At 40.6% G+C, this 20,539-nt stretch overlaps 1 protein-coding gene across 2 annotated transcripts in view; it reads left to right on the top strand.

The window, feature by feature from the left end:
• Positions 1-4,265: 4,265 nt before the first annotated feature.
• TTC17 (tetratricopeptide repeat domain 17) overlaps positions 4,266-20,539 on the top strand; it is a 96,650-nt gene continuing 80,376 nt past the window's right edge. For both annotated transcript variants that reach the window (XM_019746413.3, XM_019746414.3), the window contains exon 1: positions 4,266-4,459. In XM_019746413.3, the coding sequence (XP_019601972.2) occupies positions 4,301-4,459 (159 nt within the window). In that variant the 5' untranslated portion in view covers positions 4,266-4,300. The remainder of the gene's footprint in view (positions 4,460-20,539) is intronic.

A 20,539-nucleotide genomic window follows, 5' to 3' on the forward strand; every position in this document is an offset into this window, starting at 1 on the left:
AGTCCGCCGTGCTAACTGCAATTTGCGTTTGCCAGCCCAGCCACCATCTTCTTGCTAGCCCCCATTTTCTGCTAGTGTAGCCACAGCAGTTATATTAGTGGCCAATGGCTCACTGGTTACAGCTGACGGCCAACTAGCCACAGCTGATGGCCATGCAATCACAGTTGATGGCCATTTACTACCTGAGCCAGCACCTTTCCACGTGAGGCCGAGAGCCTGGAAACTGCACTCCTGGCTCTGTCCCCACAACTTCACATTGAAAGACCAACTTATATGCAGTTACAGGTTTTCCCATCATTTGTTCAACTGAAAATTGAATCACAATTCAGAAAGATCAGAGATTTTGTCAACTACCATCCTATATTTCTATAGATTTTATCTAAGAATCTAAAAAAGTATAATTAAAATGAAAAAAGAAATATCAAGTCTTACAACAGAATAAACGAAGAGTAACAAGTGATCTATCTGGATGTAGAAAATAAGTAGCAACAATATTATTTACGTTAAAATTTTTATTTCATTCACATAACATGGGAAAGCTACTTTTCTGAGAAGGCTAAAGAACTAAGTCAGCAAATTAACCACTGAAGTATGAAAGATAAGAATATATTTGTATGTGAAATGCTTCCTGCCCTCAGATGCTAATGGTCTAACTGAACAAAGAATTAAGCTTAGCTGTTCAAAATTTACAAAGTAATATCACAAAGTAACATGGTATTAATTGTCGTATTAGTGTTACAGAAATCAGAGGGAGCAAACAGAAATTGACAGACTTTTTTACAATCAGGGATTTGAAATGTACCTTAAATAATAGATTTGAAAAGGAAGAGCAAGGAAGGGATTTCAGGCAGGGAACAGGACGAGCAATAGCACTTCTAATAGCACTACTTACTGTAGATCTAAGAGTAGATTTTGGCAGTCAGGACCTGTGCAGGCATAATTCTAAGACCCGCAATGATCTTTGCCCTCATAATATCTTCTCCCTTGAATGTGGGGAGAACATGTGAGTAATTCCTGTGATTTATCATGTTATGCGACAAAAGGAATTTTTGCAGATGCCATTAAGGTTGGTAATCAGTTTATTTGGGGTTAATCAAAAGATTATCCAGGTGGGTCTTATCTAATGACGTGAGCCCTTTAAATCTGGGCTTAGAAATCAGAGATGGAGGAAGTCGAGATATTCAAGCAGTAAAGGTTTTCCTGCATGCCTTGAAGGAACAGATGCCATATCGAGAGGGCCATGTGGAAAGGGATGGTGGGTGGCTGTCATGCAGGGTCTCAGCTCCCGCTCCCCGCACAAGAACACAGGATATGGTGAGGCTGAAAAGGAACAACGGAGCCACAGATAGGGGGTTCATACCACTATATTCTCGATGGCAGCTGGCTGAGACACTAAAGTAAACATCTGCCAGTACCCCAACGAGGCATCTTCCTGCACCCCAGTCTCGCTAGCAGCCGGGCAAGACACAGGAAGTAGGATCCACAGGATCCACAATCTGCCATCCGCTTGCTAACCGCACTCGCTAGCCGCAATCCGCTCTGCTTGTCTGCCAATCAATCTTGCCAGCGTAGCCACGGCTATTATATTAGTGGCTAATGGCTAACCGGCAACAGCTGATGGCCATCCAGCCACAGCGGATGGCCATCTAATAGCCGAGACAGCACGTTTCCACATGAGGCCAAGAGCTTGGAAAGTGCTCTCTGGGACTCTGTCCCTACAGTGGCCTTGGAGTTGAGAATGGCCATAGTCAGCAGCTAGCAAAAAAAACTGGGACCTCAGTCCTCCAACGGCAAAGATCTGAATTCGGCCAAGAACTTGAAAGAGCTTGGAAGAGGCCGCCAAGCCTCAGATGAGATTGCAGCCTTACCATCTTACATGGTATCAGTCATGTAAGATACCAAGCAGAGAACCTAGCCACACCATGCCAGACACTTGACCCACGGAAACTGAGAAGTACGTTAAGCTGCTAAATTTGCAGTAATTTATCACACAGCAATAGAAAGCTAATATAGGATCCCAAAGGACAAGTATTGTCATTTAGGGAAAACAGAGGTAGGTGGTAGATTAATGTTACAGAAGCTATGATTCTACCCCTTTACAGGTTAACTTGTGAGTTGTGAGTGTCAAAGAAACTGCTGATGGCCGAAATATGTGATGTTGAGGCTTCTCTCAAACTCCATCCAGACTCAGGCTCCAGAGTCAGGTATTAATATATCTGAGTCCAAATCTGAGTTCTGATGCTTATTAGCTGTATGATCTCGGCCAAATTACTTAACCAGCCTACACCTGGTGAATTAGCAAACATTAATAAGAACTATGCGTGTACAGTGCCGAATATGATTAAACACTACACGTTAGATGATGATGATGATTGCCATTATTTAGCAGCTTTATACGCAAGTAAGAGTTGACTTCTATGCCTTAAAATAAGATGCTGAGGGGTGGCCAGATGGCTCAGGTGGTTAGAGCGCGAGCTCTCAATAACAAGGTTGCAGGTTCAATTCCCACATGGGATGGTGGGCTGCGCCCCCTGCAACTAAAGATTGAAAACAGCAACTGGAGTTGGAGCTGAGCTGCGCCCTCCACAACTAGATTGAAGGACGACTTGGAGCTGATGGGCCCTGGAGAAACACACTGTTCCCCAATATTCCCCAATAAAATATTTAAAAAATAAAATAAAAATAAGATGCTGAGAACAAAGGTACTCCATCACTTGGCACTTCTCTATTTCAAAACTTTGGAACATTTCTACTGCCTATGTTTAAACTCCTAGGTATGACATATAACAAACCCTTACATCTGCCATCAGTTTCACCTTTTCACTCTTATTGTTTATTCTGCCTGAATCAGCACCTTTGCTCCAAGCCTTTCACCTGGTTGGTTGCTCTCCCTTCTACACAGGAGCCCTATTAGCCTACATTTCAATTGCTAACTTGCGAACACCCTACTTGATTGCACACTGATGAGTGGTTAGATTTCCATACCCAGTGTCTAGCACAGTACTAGGCAAAAGCAGATAAGTCATACATTTTTAATGAAATGAATGTTCATTACTTCAGCCCTCAAGGAAAGCTGCTCTCGGAAAGAACGAAAAACCAATGCTGTGCATGGCTTCCAGTTGGCAATTCTTTTTCCTGCAATACACCAGTGTAGGGAAGTGGTCTGGCAAAATTCTCACCCTCCTTTTCTCAGAAAGAAAACCAAAAGCATAATGAACCTAAATACAAATGACACACCAAGCTAGAAAGCAGCCCGAGATACCTAAAACAATACATCTAAACTGGAAGCTAGAGGCCGGGCTAGTCACTTGGCCTGCGTGTTGGTTTATTAATGGGAAGTGCTTCTCAAACTTGAATATACATACCAGTCACGTGGGACTCCGGTTAAAAGGTAGAATCTGATGGGGAGGGAAGAGCCGAGAATGTGGTTTTCTAATCAGCTCCCACATGATGCCAATGCTTCTGGTCTCCAAACCTAGACCTCAGACCTACACTGCCCAATAAGGTAGCCGCATGTGGCCATTAAGTCCCTGAAATCCCGACAGTTTGAATTTAGACGCGCTGTAAATGTAAAATACATACTGGTTTTGAAGACTTAGTACAAAAAAAAAAAATCTTACTAATTTGTACGGAATTAGTTCCGTAATTAGTTCATATTGAACCAATATTTTGTGCATAATGGGTTAAAAGTGTTAGTTATTTCGCTCTTTTCTTTTAGAGTACATAGGCGGTTCCTGGCTCACATTGTATTTCTACTGGACGGCGCGGCCTTAGACTAACAACCGTCCAGATTCTGAAGCTTCCACTGCTGTGAGGCTTTAAGAATAAAAGATAACACATCTCTTCCCTTAGGTGTTTCGAAAGCATACCTTTTATTTCCCCACTATTTTACACAACCAGAAATAATAAGATAAGAGCTAAGGCTTTGTGTAATACGAGTATACATAGAAATACTTATATCCATTCTCAGTCCTCTCGTTTAGGCGTAGGCTCCACCGAGCACACCAGGTACTTTCAAGTCCCTCCGGGTCCCACGCCCGAGATCGGCTCACACGCAGAGGAACAACAGCAAAAAAGCGGTCTCCGACCTGACACCAGGATGGGCCAGCCGCCGGAGACCACGCTTCCCGGTCGCCCACACCGAGGTCGAGGAAGCGGCTCGTCAGCCGACAGCGTCCCTTCGACTCCTCCTCCTCCTCCTCCTCCTCCTCCTCCTCCTCCGGCGCCGACCTCCCCAAGATGGCAGGCGGCGGGGGCCCGCTTCCGCTTCCGGTGTAAGCGGCCGGGCCGGGGGGGCAAGATGGCGGCTGCAGTCGGGGTTCGCGGCCGGTGCGAGCTGCCGCCTTGCTCTGGCCCAGGCTGGCTCTTCAGCCTTTCCGCCTTGCTCAGTATGGCGGCTCGAGGGGCCTTCGCCACCACCCACTGGGTCGTCACGGAGGACGGGAAGATCCAGCAGCAGGTAGTGGCCAGGACGTCCCTCTGCGCCCGCGCCCGCCCTCGCCTTAGAGGGATTCCCCGGCCGACCCCTGCCTGTTTGGCTCCGCGTGGCCCCGCCCCCAGCCTACCTTCCCACGGTCCCTGCGCCCCGGCCCGGGTGACCCCGGCGTCGCCCCCTCCCCACTTGTGTGTGCCCTGGCCCTTGCCTAGGACACCTGCGGGGTTTCGGGCTTCCACCCTTGGAGCCGCGCGCCGCGTGGGAGAGTCGCCGGGCGATGGGGGGTCGGGCCCTGGGGACATTTTCTCGTGCTCGGGCTCTAGAAACCCCACATTATTTATCCCTGCCTCTGGGTCCGCTCGGGCCCACGCGTCACCAGCTCTCCCCGAGGAAGTCGAAAGCAGGTGGCAGCGCAGGGATGTGAGCGAGTCCCAGGGTGGTGACAGCGTCGGCATCCCAGACCTTGGGTCATTTAATGCTACTTCCCCCAGTCTCCTCTCCCACATGCTGGAATTCGTGTCAGGCTGCGGTGGTTTCAGCTGGTACCGTTACCCGGGTCAACGGGGGCTCATTAGACACGACACACTCTCCTTAGGAAGGAATTACTTCAAGACGCCTCTGGTGGCGTTGCCAGCATCTTTTCAGCTGTAACTGCCCTGGTTTCCCAGTGTACTTTGCATTGTTTCTTTACCTAGTTCCTGTGACCCAACCCCGCAAGGAGGATATGCGATTTCCCGGATTCTGGTATGCCTGAACGAATTTCTCAGACGAGAGACTGCTTTTCTTACATAACTTCGTGATTGCCTGCATTTTGTGAATGCTGGTGCCTAAAGAGTACGTGTGCGCGCTACAGAAACTTGGGAAGCGTAATGATTTTCAGCACTTGAGAGCAGTCCTGAAAAGTCCAGCCAACATTTAGAAAGTGAAGTGTGTCCCCCGTGCAGTTTAGCCCACTGATCTCAAATGTATTCACCATTTTGTGAAATGACTAGACCTTAGGGTTGTGTGTCATGGACGGTGATAAGAAACGTGAACCTCACTTTGTGTAAAGGGTGGTGCACATTTAGATGTGCCATGTGATGCAAATTTTATCTCAAGTAGAATGAGTGAGTTAAACAAAATGTTTAAAAATCAGCGTTGTTATTGGTGAGTGGTTTTCAGTATATCTGAGAAAAGACTGACTTTCGGATGGGGTGGCATTTTCTCTATCCCTAACTTATAGTAGAAAAAAATTTCCTTTTCATGGTCATACCAGCTGCGATTTAAAATATATGTGTTTCATAAACCCTAGAAAACACTGCAAGTTCTTCTAACAAAAGATGGGAAATTTTATCTGAGTCCTAGTTGCTTCTCCCTTCTTTTGTTTCTTGATGATGGTTTTCCCTGAGGCCCTCATGAAGGGAGAAGTGGAATTAAGTTGCTCCTGCTGCAATTTGGGGAGCCCTTCTCTTACTGGCTCTTCTGCAATATTGTTTTTGGCCACAGCTATTTATGCTCTGTGACATTGATTTCTCCTTCCCATTTTGGTCTCCTGCCACTCAGCTGAGAAAGTAGCCCATCTGAAAAGTGAAAGCTGGTAGAAATTGAGTACTTATATGCTGAACATGGCAGTGGGAAAGTAGAATCTGATTTGGTTTTTGTTTTTTAAGAAATTCCTTCTTTTTCACATTGGATATGTATGTTTTAGTGGGGAAAGGCCGACGGGTTGCTGGTAACTTGCCTCAGAAAGGGAGAAATCAGAAGCATTTTCTGGATCTCTGCCAAGTCACCCCTGCAGTAAGTAGTTAGGCTTAAAGTTAGGGAAGCAAGATTTCTTTATCACGTGCCTTTTTTAATGATCCTTTTCAGTGAATTTTCCAATATTTTGCTACATAACATTTGCTTAAGTTCAGGCAACCAAAAAAATTTATACTAGAAGAAATAAAGTTGATGACTACATTGTAACAAGAGGCTAGGCAAGGAAAGTTGGATTTAATCCGAGAAAATGCAGTACGTATAAATAAAGTAAGAGTTGGATGCCGTGGTCAGCTTCTGAGTTCCACTGTGATAGCTGTGCGTGCATTACCTATGCTGCCCTTCCGGCAGTAATTTGAATGTAGGCAGAATCCAAACCAGTTTAAACCTGTTTAAATTAGATATGATAGGTCAGAGTTTCCATGGTGAACCTGGAGAAGTACTTATGAATTAAGAATCTGAACTGCCCAAACTGCAGACTTAAATCGGGACATTTTTCCATCCTTATAGTTACAGTTTTAAGTACAGTAAGCAGCTCTTCCCAGGAGAAGAGAACATTCATCTGTTTTTTCTATTTCTAGCCTTAGCAGATGATAAAGATAGGCACCCACAAGTTACAGACTACACGCTTGCGAACATGAGGATATATTCAAAGCTTCAGTCAGAGCGAAGAAGCGGACATTCCCTCCAAGCAGCCTCCTCACAGTTCAATCAGGGGCTGCTTCTGGCAGACTGTAGCAGGTGGGGAGCACTTGGCATGGCAACTCAGGAAATTGTTCCTTTCCTCAGTCCTTGCTCCAGCTAGGAAGCCTGTCTTCTGTGTTTTTAGGCTTCGTGCTTACTGAGCTGCCAGTGAACTCCCAGGAGAATTGTCCAGGAAATCCCGGGGCTGGGATGTGAAGAGAAGGCTCCATCGCTAAGTTCATTGGCCACTGCCATCTGGGGATGTGTAAGCAAAGGCCCCTCCTCTCCTCATCCTGACCAGCTCTGTGCTTTTCTCCCAGCTGTGGGCTTTGGCATACTTCTGAACCCCAAGTGTCCCTGTACCTGAAAACCCTCTCACTTTAGTTCAGCAGAGGTCCCTAACTTGGAGTCCACGGACTTAAGGAGTAGGCTCCTAAAACCTGGTCACTAAGAGGATCTAAATGTGTGTAATCAGGCGAATGCATCTTCTGGTTGACTTCATTGTCAACCAAGAGGAGGCTTCAAGATAAACATTTTTTGTTTCATTTTGGTGTTCTTCTTCCTTAATTACTAGTGTGGCAACATCTGTTTTCAATTTTTATTAAAAGTGTGTGGCAATTCACTTACATTAAGGTTAAATAAACTTTTGTGAATTAGACCAAGAACATAGCTACTCTGTATCACATCATTTCTGTGGGAAAATTAATGCTTCCTGTTCTGAATTACCAGATAACAGATGAACTCTTGAAACGTTACCAGTTTGTTAGTTGCAGACTTATTGAATCAAGAAGTTGTACGTCTAGCACTGGGTTTACTGCCTCTGGATATTCTCTTTGTAAGTGGAGATCTAAAAATTTAAATACAGTACCATCTTTACCACCTCTCCTATAACATTATAACATTTATTTTCTTGCCTACTGTTTCACTCTCCTCCAGTCTTAGCATAGAATTTTAGATTTGGAAAAATTCTTTAAGAATATGTTACAGCTCATAGGAGAGAAAGTCACCCAAAGTCACACAACTAATGAATGGCATTTAGTTGTAACAGTAAATTAAAATGTATTTATTGGCAGTAGCATGGAAGTGAGTACTTTATAAGCCCAAAGTTTGAAGTGTTTTTTTTACCCTCTGATAACACCTACACATAAAGGAATAGAAAGAAAAATGAAAGCGAAAATGGGAATATTGAAGTACGTATCTTTTTCCAATTGGTAAACTGTGCAACGTGTTTTGTAGTGACTTCAAATTGGGGGTGGGTGGACAGGGGAGGGTCCCAAAGAGGTATGAATTAATTTAGGGGTTGTTTAGTCATTTTGCCTCCTATCAGGCAAATGTCTTCAGAATACAGATCCTTTTAACTGCTTAGAACAAATGAGGTTTCTGACAAAACATGCTCGGAAGCCTACCACCTTAGACAAACAACTGTTTGATAAGTGACTATTGCAGTAGCAATGGCCTAAGAGCCTCCGGATTTAGTTGGACAAACAGGCTAAATCTTCATCTCTGTTGGTATTTAATAGCTGATACGTGAAGGAGTGGTTTGATGTTGATCTGATATAAAGTATTTGGTTAATCTGGGAGAGATATCCGTATGGTACCCTGAAGCTGACAGCTTTATTTCAGTGCTTTTCAAAATGGAACCCACTTTGTTGTCATGGAGCAGCATTTCCTGTTTATACCCTTCAGGGATTCACTTGGATCTGAGAGGTCATGGTAGTTATTCACTAACTTGCTCAGCACCTGCTAAACCTTTGCAATTTGTCTTAGACTATGGCATCTAAGTGATCTTAGTCAATCCATCTTTTTAGATATTTCCTACTAGTATGTGTCTTCTTATAAATGACCCAGGTATTGATTTTGTTTATACTGTAGAGTAGTAATAGGAACTTGGAGATAAATAGAGATAAATTATAACTTTAAATACTCTTCCCAATTATTTATTGAACACGTATGTATTGACTGCTTACGTTTCGCCACCCACTTAGCTTGGGTGGATATCCATTGGCGACAGTACTTCCAGCTTCATATGACCAAATCTAAACTCATTTTCACCCCTACAATTGTGTCATGCTCTGTTTCCCCAAATTTAATGAAAGACACCACCATTCACCATCCACCCGTTGGCCCACATCAGAAACCTAATTGTCTTTAATTTCTCCCTCTCCCCTGCTCCTTACCAACATCTTTCAATTGTACTTTCTGATTATATCTTACTTCTCCCCATACCACTACCATTACTCTTGAATTAAAGTAATTCAAGAACTGTAATGAAAATTTGAATTACAAAAATAATGCGTGGCATTATAAAAATAAATGTCTAACATGGGAGTATTTAAAGTAATCAAGTGAAGTCCTCCCACCTCTACCCATTCTCACTCCCCAAGGAAAATTGCCTGTAACAGTTTGGTACATATTCCAGGATACGGTCCAAATTCTTTAACATGTCATCTGATCTGACCCTTCCTGCTTTCTAAGTCTTATCTCTGCTAATCCTTGAGTACCCCACCCTAACCCCAAAGTATACACACTTAACCATACTTAACTTTTGTCAACATCCCCAAATATTCTCTGTTCTCACTTGCTTCTGGGCCTTCGCACACATTCTTCCCCCGAGATGTCCCAGTCTGGCTCAGTCATGCTCTTCACAACTTAAATGTCACTTTCTCAGGGAAGCTTCTGTAACGCCCAGATTTGAATAAGCTGTTCTTTCTATGTGCTTTCAAAGCATCCTGTATTCCTTTGTGAAAGTGTTTACCATACCATGTCGTGTCTGTTTACTTCTGCAAAAGCCCTGCTACCATGTTTCCCTGAAAATAAGACCTATCTGGACAATCAGCATCAAAGCATCTTTTGGAGCAAAAATTAATATAAGACCCAGTCTTATTTTACTATAATTATAAGATCAGGTATAATATATAATATAATATAATGTAATATAATTAATATAAGACCAGGTCTTATATTAATTTTTGCTTCAAAAGACGCATCAGAGCTGATGGTCGACTAGGTCTTATTTTCAGGGAAACACGGTAGATGGCTGCATGCTGCATGAAAGGAGTGGCGATAGCCCTCCTCTCTGCGGCGCCAGCATCTCTCACACTGGTTGATCACATAGGCTGCAATAGTATCTGCTGAATGGATGATATAAGGAAATGTGAGAAGAGGTTCCCGCCTTTTAGGACTTGACCGACCCGTTGTCTGCAGGAAGCCTTACAATACTGATTATGCAGTAGTCATTGGAGACCAGCCAAAAGGAAGCCTCAGACTTCCAGGAGATCTTTAAAGCTCTCAGGAACCCATCAGTGAATTAGCCCGTAGGCCTTCAGAAACGGCACTGTGCACAGGTGAGAAGAGCCCCAATTTCGGCGATTACGCTTGCCCATCTACTGTGATGGTTGTGTGTGCACGGCAAGTCATCCGCTTTGATGCCAATGTTATATCTAAAAGGTCAACTTTATTGTTCAGACATCAAAAAGTATAGAGAAGCAACAAGAGAAGAAAAAGTGACAAACAAGAAAAGCAGAAAAAAAATTGCAAAGGACAGAGGTGAGAGAATGAGAAGTGGCAGATGCACCGTTGAGGAGGGATTAGGATCGGCTATTGGGTTCAGCAGTTGCTGCAGTGAACAGAAGGCAACCTGACAGTGAGGCAGAAGGGGGCTTGCCGGCCCATCAGGTCAAAAATTAGACCAGCTTTGCACTCTGAAATGTAGGGGGCAGGGTGTGCACCGTACCTGTATCTCAGCTGTATTCCATGATGGCAAAAGCAAGACGAATTCCGCTGCGGAGTGTCTCTTTTGTAGCCAGGTACCCCAAAAGAGTCGTTTGTGCTCACAGATTCTCCTCCCTCTCTTTGTATAGGCCTCTTATTAAACCCACTCTAATCAGTCCTTCATCCCCACCGTTCTTGTCAAGATACCTGGGACGTTCCATATTGCCAAATCAATACTTAGTTCTGAGTCATCTTAACTGGTACTTAGCAACCCAGCATTTGTCCTCATACCTTATTGAACTAATTTTGTACATGGCTTCCAGGACATACACATTCTTCCCCTGAGATGTCCCAATCTGGCTCGCTCATGCTCTTCACAACTTAAATGTCACTTTCTCAGGGAAGCTTCTGTAACGCCCAGATTTGAATAAGCTGTTCCTTCTAAATCCCTGGCCGTGACTTCTCATTCTCTTGTGCTGAATTCTTGTTCTTGAGTCTTAAATACTGGTGTGCCCCTTTTCTTCCCTTCGTACATGTGCTCACCATATGATCTTACGCAGTCTCAAGCATAAAATACCATATACTTTCTGAGGACTCCCAAATTATATCTGCAGTCTTTCTCTGAACTCCAGACTTATATATCCAACTGCCTACTCAACATCTTAGGTCCATCCATCTGGACTTAGCTGTCCAGTAGACATCACAGATACATCATGTCCTAAACTGAACTCCTGATTTCCCACCCCACCCCACCAGAACTGAATTGCTCAGGTCCAAAATCTTGGTGTCTTCCTTGACTCTTCTTTTTCTCACATCTCATACCCAATCTATCAGTAATGTCAACTTTACATCCAAAATATATCCAGGATCAAGCTGTGTCTTTCCACCTCTACTTCTACAATCCTAGTCCAGACTCTTTTCATCTCTCTCCTGAACCTAAGCACTAGCTTCCAAACTGCTCTTCTTGCTTTTTGCCCCATGAAGTCTATTCTCCCCAGGGCATCTTAAGTGATCTTTTAAAAACCGTGAGTCTGGTCATGTCACTCCCTCAGGGTTTGTGGGGGAAAGGAAGCAAGGAGCATCCGAAAACCTTCAGTGGTTTCCCATCACACTTAATAAAACTTCGAGTTTTCACCGTGGCTTGTGTGGCCCTGCAAGACCTGGGACCTGGCCCGTGGCCACGTGTCTGCCCCAGATACCACTTTCCCTCTTGTATGCTGTGCTTCAGCCACACTAGTCTTTGGGATGTTTTTCAAAGCACCAAGTTCGCTTGTTCTCGCTCCTTCGTCTCTGCCTGAAACACTCTTCTGCAGATATCATGTCTCTTCCCCTCTCTTCTTTCATGTCACCTCTTTTCTAAAAGCAGCACCTAAAACAGCATCTCCTTCCATCACTCTGTCTTCTTGCTCTGCTTCATTTTTCTTCACAGCATTTATTATTGACACTACATTGTAATATAGATTTCATTGCCTGTCTACAAGAAAGTAACCTCTATGAAGGTGACAACTTTGGTTTGGTAATGCCAAGGCCTAAAACAGTGCCTGACATATGGTGTACACTCAGGAAATACTGAGTCGGTGAGAGGAAGAGAGAGAATGTGCATAACTGTGTGTACGTAATTACTTACACTTGTAATGGCTCTCGTATGTCATATCAGCATACTGAAGGGCCGCCTTCATTGTATAGTCTGGAGGAGGGACAGTGAGTCCCCTTCCTCCCTTCCCTCTGTTGTGAATAAAAGGTCTAGGCAACCTGAGACTCCTCGGAGAACACAGTGTCTCTGAACCAGAGTTGCAAAATGATGCCTCAGATATCTGCATTCCTGGTGCCTGTTTGAACATATGCCTCTCCAACATCCCTTTTGTGATATGCTCAAAGAACTCACATCTGAGATTGTGGCATTATTAAATTAATTGAATAATATATACATTTCAGTAAGTCACTATTAAGAAATTTCTTTAGTATAAACATGTGCAAAAGCATTTATTAAAATCGATAAGGTCATGACAATTTTGTATAAGCTAAGTATATATTTGCTTTCAAGACACACTATTAGGAGTTGACACTGGACATCATGTTGTGCCTCCCATATTTGTTTAGTTAATAGTGACTACTTCATGCTAACTTGCAAAGAACTCATTATGCTTTTGTTGTTGTTATTATTATTATTATTAACATCTTCAGATCTTCACTTTCCCTCTGTGGCACTCAGTTATTTTTTAATAATTAAAATCAGGTGACTGGCAAGAGGAAACCGCCTCACCCCCCACTCCAAACCCCAAATGGTCAATCTTTTCCACCTTGGTGGAGAGTTGCTTAGTGGGGAGTTGAGATGGGTAATTTATCTTTAGTAAAACTCAAGAATACACAAATAATTCTGTGATTGCTTCCAGGAAGAAGGATTGTGAGTACTTACGAAATAGTACCTGCCAAAAGTGCCCCAATGGAGTCAGGGATGTTTTTACTTGAGCTAGTATTTGCTGAGTGCTTTTTGTTGCCCCTTATTACATTTGGCAGGCTCAGCTCATTCATTCAACACATATTTGAATGATTTCTTGGTTAGGTACTTGGAATACAGCAGTGAGGGAGATAGTCCCTGTTTTCATAGAGTTTGCATTGATACAGTCATGCATAGAAGTGACTCTAATTTAGGATGTAACTTTTATTGTAAAAATAACAATTCAATGTCTATATTTCACTGAACATTTTACCAAGTGTTTTCATATTATCTCATTTTATCTTCATACAAAGCCAGTGAAATGTGGGTGTTGATCTCACCACTGAGTAAAGAAATTTAGGCTGAGTGTGATTAAATTCCTTGTCCAAGGCCATGCAGGTAGGAAGTGGCAGAGTATGAACTTAAGCTCAGTTTTGATTCTAAACTCTGTTCTGTTTTCTGCAGTGCTAAGCACTGTTACCAACAAGAACAAAAATTCTGTAGTTTTATTTGTAAAACAAATATCGAAAGTTTTTAAATTTTTGAATTCTTTTCTATTTTATAATTGAACTTAATTGTAAAATATATGATCATTGTTCAAAGGTTTTTTTTGAGTTTCCTAGTATCTTATAAAATGAAAAGTGAAAATTTCGTAATTACTCACAATCCTTCCTGGAAGCAATCACAGAATTATTGGTGTATTCTTCCAGAAAGTTCCTATGCGTTTGCAAACACATGTATAGATTTGTTTTAAACACACAGCTAGAAATACTTTGCCTCACAACTAACTTATTCACTTAATAAGACTTAAACATCTGTCCACGTCAAAAATAGAAAGTTATCCCTTTCTACCCTAAGACTGCATAATATTCAGTTCTATGGATATTCTGTAATTTATTTACCCAGTTCCCTAATGAGGGACATTAAGATTGTGTGCAGGTTTTTACTATTATAAGCAATGTTACAGTGGTGTTCATACATACATCTCTGAATGCTTCATGAGTATGTTGAGTGTATCCATCTGTAAGATGAATTCTTTGAAATGCAATTTCCTGCTTCTAAGAATACATTATATTTAATTTTCTTAGATATTTCCAAATTGTCCTCCTAAGGGACTGCATCCGGAGTGTTTGAAAATGCCCAGCAGTGTTTGGAATATGTAAAACCTTTGTTCATAATCCAATTCTAGTGAAAAACCAGTTATTCTATCTACCGCCCTTCATTAAATTGTGTTGTGGCCATGAATAGAAGTATGAACAAAAGGGAACCTTCAGTTCGGTTTTGTCTTCATAGAAAAATTAAACCTTTGTCGCTAATGCCTATTTCACACTTGTTGGGATTGCAATAAAAAGAAATTAGTCAAGCCAGTTTCCTTTTTTCCCCACAGTTGATACTACTAATGTTTTGATGAGTAATCAAGTTGAGCTTTATACAGTTCTCTCTTTTAGAGCAGCAGTTTCCAGCATGAGTAGCAAATAATTTCCTGGCTGTTGAGTTTGCCATTACCTGAGTAATGATACCAAGTTAACTAAGGTTCACTTTCTGGCACTGATTTTAATGTTCCACTTCCAATGTTTGATGAACATATCTGACTTAGCTTGGGCTGCCATAACAAAATACCATGAACTGGGCCGCTTGCGCAACAGAAGTGTATTTCCTCACAGTTCTGAGGCTGGAAGTCCAAGATCAGAGTGTCAGCACAGCCAGGTTCTGGTGAGGCTCTCTTTTCTGGCTGCAGACAGCTGCGTTCTTGCTGTGCCCTCACACGGCAGAGAGAAAGAAAGTAAGCTCTCTGGTGTTTCCTCTTATGAGGTCACGAAGCCCATCATGAGGGTCCCCACCTCATTACTTCATCTAAACCAAATTATCTCCCATAGACCTATTCTCTACCATGACATTGGGGGTTAGGGCTTCAACATGTATTTTGGGAAGACACAGTTGAGTCCTCAGCACCCATCTAACTAAGAATTCTCAGACTCTCGCCTGTTTTATTAATGACCATTATTTCTGTTGCTTCATGCATACTTACATTGCCATTAAAAATCGCCACAAATTGAGTGGCTTAAAGCAACACAGATTTATTATCTTGCTGTTCTATAGATTAGAAGTCCAACCCATATTTCACTGGGCTAAAGTCAAGGAGACAGCAGCACTACATTTCTTTCTGGCGGTTCTAGGGGAGAGTCCATTTCCTTGCCCTTTCCCGTTTCTGGAGGCCACCCACATTCCTTGCCTCCTGGCCCCTCTTTTTTTCACCTTCAAAGCCAGTAACATTGCGTCTCTCTGACCATTTTTTCCTTAGTCACGTCTCTCTCTTTGACCTCCCCATTCCACTTTTGTTGTGATTGAGCTGACTGCTTTTATTTTTTTATATAGTTTTTAATTTTTTAATCATAGTTGACATAGCTATTCCACTTTTAAGAACCCCTGTGATTACATTGGGCTCAGCTGGATAATTTAGGTTATAGTCTCTATCTTAATTAAAGTAATTTGAATAACAACCCTAACTTCATCAGTTACCTTCATTCCCCTTTGCCATGTAACTTAACATATTTAGAGGTTCTGGGGATTGGGACGTGGATATTTTGATTATACCCTCATTCTGTGTTCAATAAATATTTGTTGCTGGAATGAGAGTCACTTCTGAGTTACATACAGCTCTAACTATATAGCTACATAGTTTCTGTATATTTTTACAAAAAAAAGTTATAAGTATTCATATGCTACATATCCATGACTCTTGTGTCCTGATCCAGTGTTTCATTCTCTTTCCTTGTAAAATTGTAAATTGTCCACTTTGTTACCTTATTTGTGTAGCTCTTGGTTACATGAATCAGAAAATGTAGACTAATAGCACTTTTATAAGAAGTTGTTCGTGTTGAAAATGAAAAATTAACTTGCTTGTCAGTTAGAAAAATGGTGATTGTTCAACATGAATGTTCTCATGAAATTGGCTGCAATGCTGTACACGTTCAAGTCTAGATTATAGCTACATAATATACTTCAAATGCCTAGATTATTTTAGGCATTTTAGACATGACTTTAGGAATTCACAATTGCATCTCTCAAGAACTGTGAAAATAAGAAGGTAAAATCTAATTGAAGGTAAAACTTCCAAAAATAGGGATATAAGGCCATAAAAATTCATGTGATAGTCAGGATTTTTTGTTTATTTAAAGTTTATTTTTGGTTTTGATAACTTGATATGTTACAAAATTGAGACTGGTTTTTAATTCCTGACAGTTCACATTAATCGTGTTTTGTTGATTTTATACAATTAAATGTTTCAAGTAAAAGATCTGTTTACATTAATAGTAAAGTTGCTTTTCTAATTTATTTTATTTATTTTTCTTATTGGTTTCAGATGTATAAAACTAATAGTTGGACATTTACACCCCTCACAAAGTGACAACCCTCCCACCCCCCATCTACCACCCCTCCAATATCGCACGTAGCTGCCGCAGGTCCATTGGCGCCATTCCCTGCGCTGCAGACCACATCCGTGAATATGTATGTATATATATACATACATATATATACGTTAAATATATATGTATACATATTATATATATATATATATATATATATATATATATATATATATATATGTTGAACCACAGTCGACACCCATCACTATTCATTTCAACTTCAACTTCAGGTGTACACTGCAGTGGTCAGGCACCTACACTGTCCATGAAGTGGTCTCCCCAATAAGACAAGTGTCCATCGGATATCCTACAAAATCTTTACAACATTACTGATTATACTCCCCAAACTGTCTTTCGTATCCCCCTGGCAATTTTGTGGTTACCGACTGTGCCTTCTAATCCCCTCACCCTCTCCCCCATCCCCACTCCCCTCCCATCTAGCAACCCTCAGTGTTTTCTCTGTATCTCTGAGATGGTTCTGATTAGCCTATTCACTTTGATAATTATAGCCAGGAGCCCCTGTAAGTCCTTTTGAAGGGTTGAGGCTGAACTGGTATTTTGTAAACTTGTTTCACTAGACCTGGAAGAAAGTGCAAATCCACGGTGATTAGCCTTCAATCCTGAAGAGAGAGTTGCATGCAAAGTGGGGCAACGGATTTTTCTGCCTCTCTTACCCCATCCTTCTAAAACTCATCTTGTTTGCCTCTATATTACAAAAAAAAGTTATAAGTGACGGGGGTCACTTTTAAAAATGAGTCTTCCTTAGGCAATCATTTGAAAATGGCAGTGAACTACATTTGAGATAAGGGTAAAAGTCTGAGGGGAGGGTAAGGAACAAGAAAATATAATAGATGTTGCCTTTTTGAGGTGCTTTGCCTGGCCCCACATCTGTGAGAGGAACTTTTCTCTGTGAATAGATAAGGAAAAGCTACAAAATTGTTCCTCAGACCTGAGTTTGTACTTGTCATTACAGTTTGTTTTTTAATGTATCATAATGCTCTAATGTTTCATTTTAACGAGATGACCCATAGATAACATTTAAGAAATACTTTATATATTTAAGTAATATGTGTTCACTGTGGAAAAAGTCAGAAAACCCAAGATGAGAGTAACAGCTGGAGTCCCACCAATTAGAAACCATCATTCATAAAATATGATGTATCAACTGTCAGATGGATTTAAAGAGAGGCAGTAAGAAAGATTCTTTATCAGTACACAAGAAAAGAACTACATGTGGCCAACAAAGATATTACAATGTATTTACCCTTATTCCTGCTTCTCAGAGTGGGTAGCAACTCAGTGACTGTTGTTAGGAATTTAAGTTGATTAAGCTATTCTGGAGAAAAACTAGCAAAAAATATAAATTTCAAGTGCAGTCCCTTTACTTCTCAATTCTCTTTCTGGGAAGGAAATAATTAGACACCTATCCAAAAAATTGAAGTGTAAAGATATTAATAACAATATTGTCAAAAAGAGAGAATAACTAAAAACCCAAATTTTAGTTAGTAGGAGCATGGGTAAATAACCTGAATATAATATTAGCCACTAAATACCCTGTTTCCCTAAAAATAAGACCTAGCCGGACAATCAGCTCTAATGCATCTTTTGGAGCAAAAATTAATGTAAAACCCAGGATTATATTATATTGTATTATATTATACCATGTCTTATAGTAAAATAAGACCTTATATTATATTATATTATATTATATTATATTATATTATATTATACTATACTATACCGTGTCTTGTAGTAAAATAAACCCCAGTATTATTATATTATATTATATTATATTATATTATATTATATTATATTATACTTGGTCTTACAGTAAAATAAGACCGGGTCTTACATTAATGTTTGCTCCAAAAGACACATTAGAGCTGATTATCTGGCTAGGTCTTATTTTCGGGGAAACATGGTATGATGAACTAGATCTATATTAATTGGCAGAGAAATCTGATGAAATGTAGAGAAGAGGGAAGAAGGGAAGGACATAGTATAGTAAATATATTATGATTCTATTTTTATAAAATTGTCTACATTGCTATATGTGTATATATGCATAAAAGTTATCCTGACATGAGATATATAGATATAGATATCTATATCTGTATCTGTCTATAAAACAGCAGATATCTCTGAAGGTGAGATATCAAGTAATTTTAATTTTCTTGTTCATATTGTCTATAATGTGTTCGTTTTTTCAGTAACATACTACACTTAGCTTACAATCAGAAAAAAGTTTTTTAACATTGAACATTGTTAGAGTGAAGTGGCATAAGAACTGAGATGGCTAACTTTGCCTGTGACACAGTGAGCAAGTTCTCAGATATAAATAGCCACTACTAATTGGAGCCTTGGTTTAATAGGACAGACTGACAGTGTATAAGAAGCTGTTAACTGCAGCTTTGGAAATTGTCTCTGACTAGAACAAGTACAAATTTATATGGGCAAATTGAAAGACTGATAATTTCATTCATTTGAATATCAGATTTCTTCAGTGGTGTAGCTTAGTCTGGTAAAAATGTGCTACTTTTATGACAGTCTTTTACAGAGATAGAATTTGAAAATATAAGGAACTTTAGAAGTCAGTAGTTTGTGTCCTCTGAGTTTATAGTTGAGGAAATGGAAGCTCAGGCAGGGAAGGTTGGGCAGCCAGTCGACTAGACCTGTCAAGGACTCATTTTTACTCAATTCGTGGGGGCTTGGCCCCTTTGCCTCCTCTTCAGATAGTTATCAGTTGAGTGATAATGCCATAGGAAATGGATATGGAGCGTCCAACAGATGTGACATCAGAGAGCTTCATCGAACAATCAACAGTGTATTAAGTGCCTAACATGTACCTGACAGCATACCGTGTTTCCCCGAAAATAAGCCCTAGGGACAATCAGCTCTAATGCATCTTTTGGAGCAAAAATTAATATAAGACTTGGTCTTATTTTAATATAATATAGGATCGGGTCTTATATAATATAATACTGGGTCGTGTATGTGTGTGTGTGTGTGTATAATATAAGACTGGGTATAATATAATATAATACGAGATCTTATATATAACATAATATAATATAATACTGGGTCATATATGTGTGTGTGTGTCTGTGTGTGTCTGTGTGTGTCTGTGTGTGTGTGTATAAGACTGGGTATAATATAATACCAGGTCTATAATATAATATAATATAATACTGGGTCTTATATTAATTTTTGCTCCACAAGACACTTTAGAGCTGGTGGTACGGCTAGGTCTTATTTTCAGGGAAACACGGTATTAAGTACTGAGGTTTGAAAGAGCAATAAAAAACATTTTTGTGGAGAGACAGACATACAATAATTACACAATGTAATAAATGCTATTAAGGAAAGGTGTATAAAGTACTAAGGGAGCTCAAGAAAAGGATGGCCTCACAAAAGAAATGTCATTTGAGCCAAGTCATTTGGCCTTTCCCAAAAGTGTAGGGATAGAAATGTATTCAAGTCGAGGAATTAGCATGTGGCTCTTAAAAGAGCCACAAGGATAAGAAGATACCCTAGGAAGAGGACCCTAAGAGATAGCATCAAAGACTTTTTGTATTAAAAACTTTCTTTGTAATATTTGGACAAATTCTAAGTGCTACAGGTGTAGTTTGATCTAGGGCTCAAACACTGTAACTAGAATAGGTTTTTCTGTCTTCATTTCTCTGCTTTTTTAACCCCATTCTCAGGCCCTCTGTGAATACGAATTGGACAGTTCCCCCAAAGCTCACTTCGAGTCATTTTAGTACCAACTGACCCCTTAGTTAATTAATGTCCCTTCTCAGAAATAATCACCATGACCAAGGGAAAGGAATTACTCACTGACCAGGGCTTCCCCTCTGGGGAAGGATGTGTCCAGCCAAGCGAGGCAGGTGCTTTGGACACAAGAAGGGGATTGCAGCTCCTGGATAACGAAAACTAAATACCTGCTAAGTGGGGTTATTTAAAGTCCAGGTGAGATCTTGGTTGCTCTGAAGATTTTATTTAAGTTTTCTATCATATTGTCTCAATATTTAAATCTAAAATTCTGAATAAAAGATTTAAAATATTCCATCTCTGGTTTCTAACTGAAGGGGAAATTTTTTTGAGATTTCA

Source organism: Rhinolophus sinicus, chromosome 14 (genome assembly GCF_057876585.1).
Source record: "Rhinolophus sinicus isolate RSI-liver-muscle chromosome 14, RSI-T2T, whole genome shotgun sequence".
Taxonomy (NCBI): Eukaryota; Metazoa; Chordata; class Mammalia; order Chiroptera; family Rhinolophidae; genus Rhinolophus; species Rhinolophus sinicus.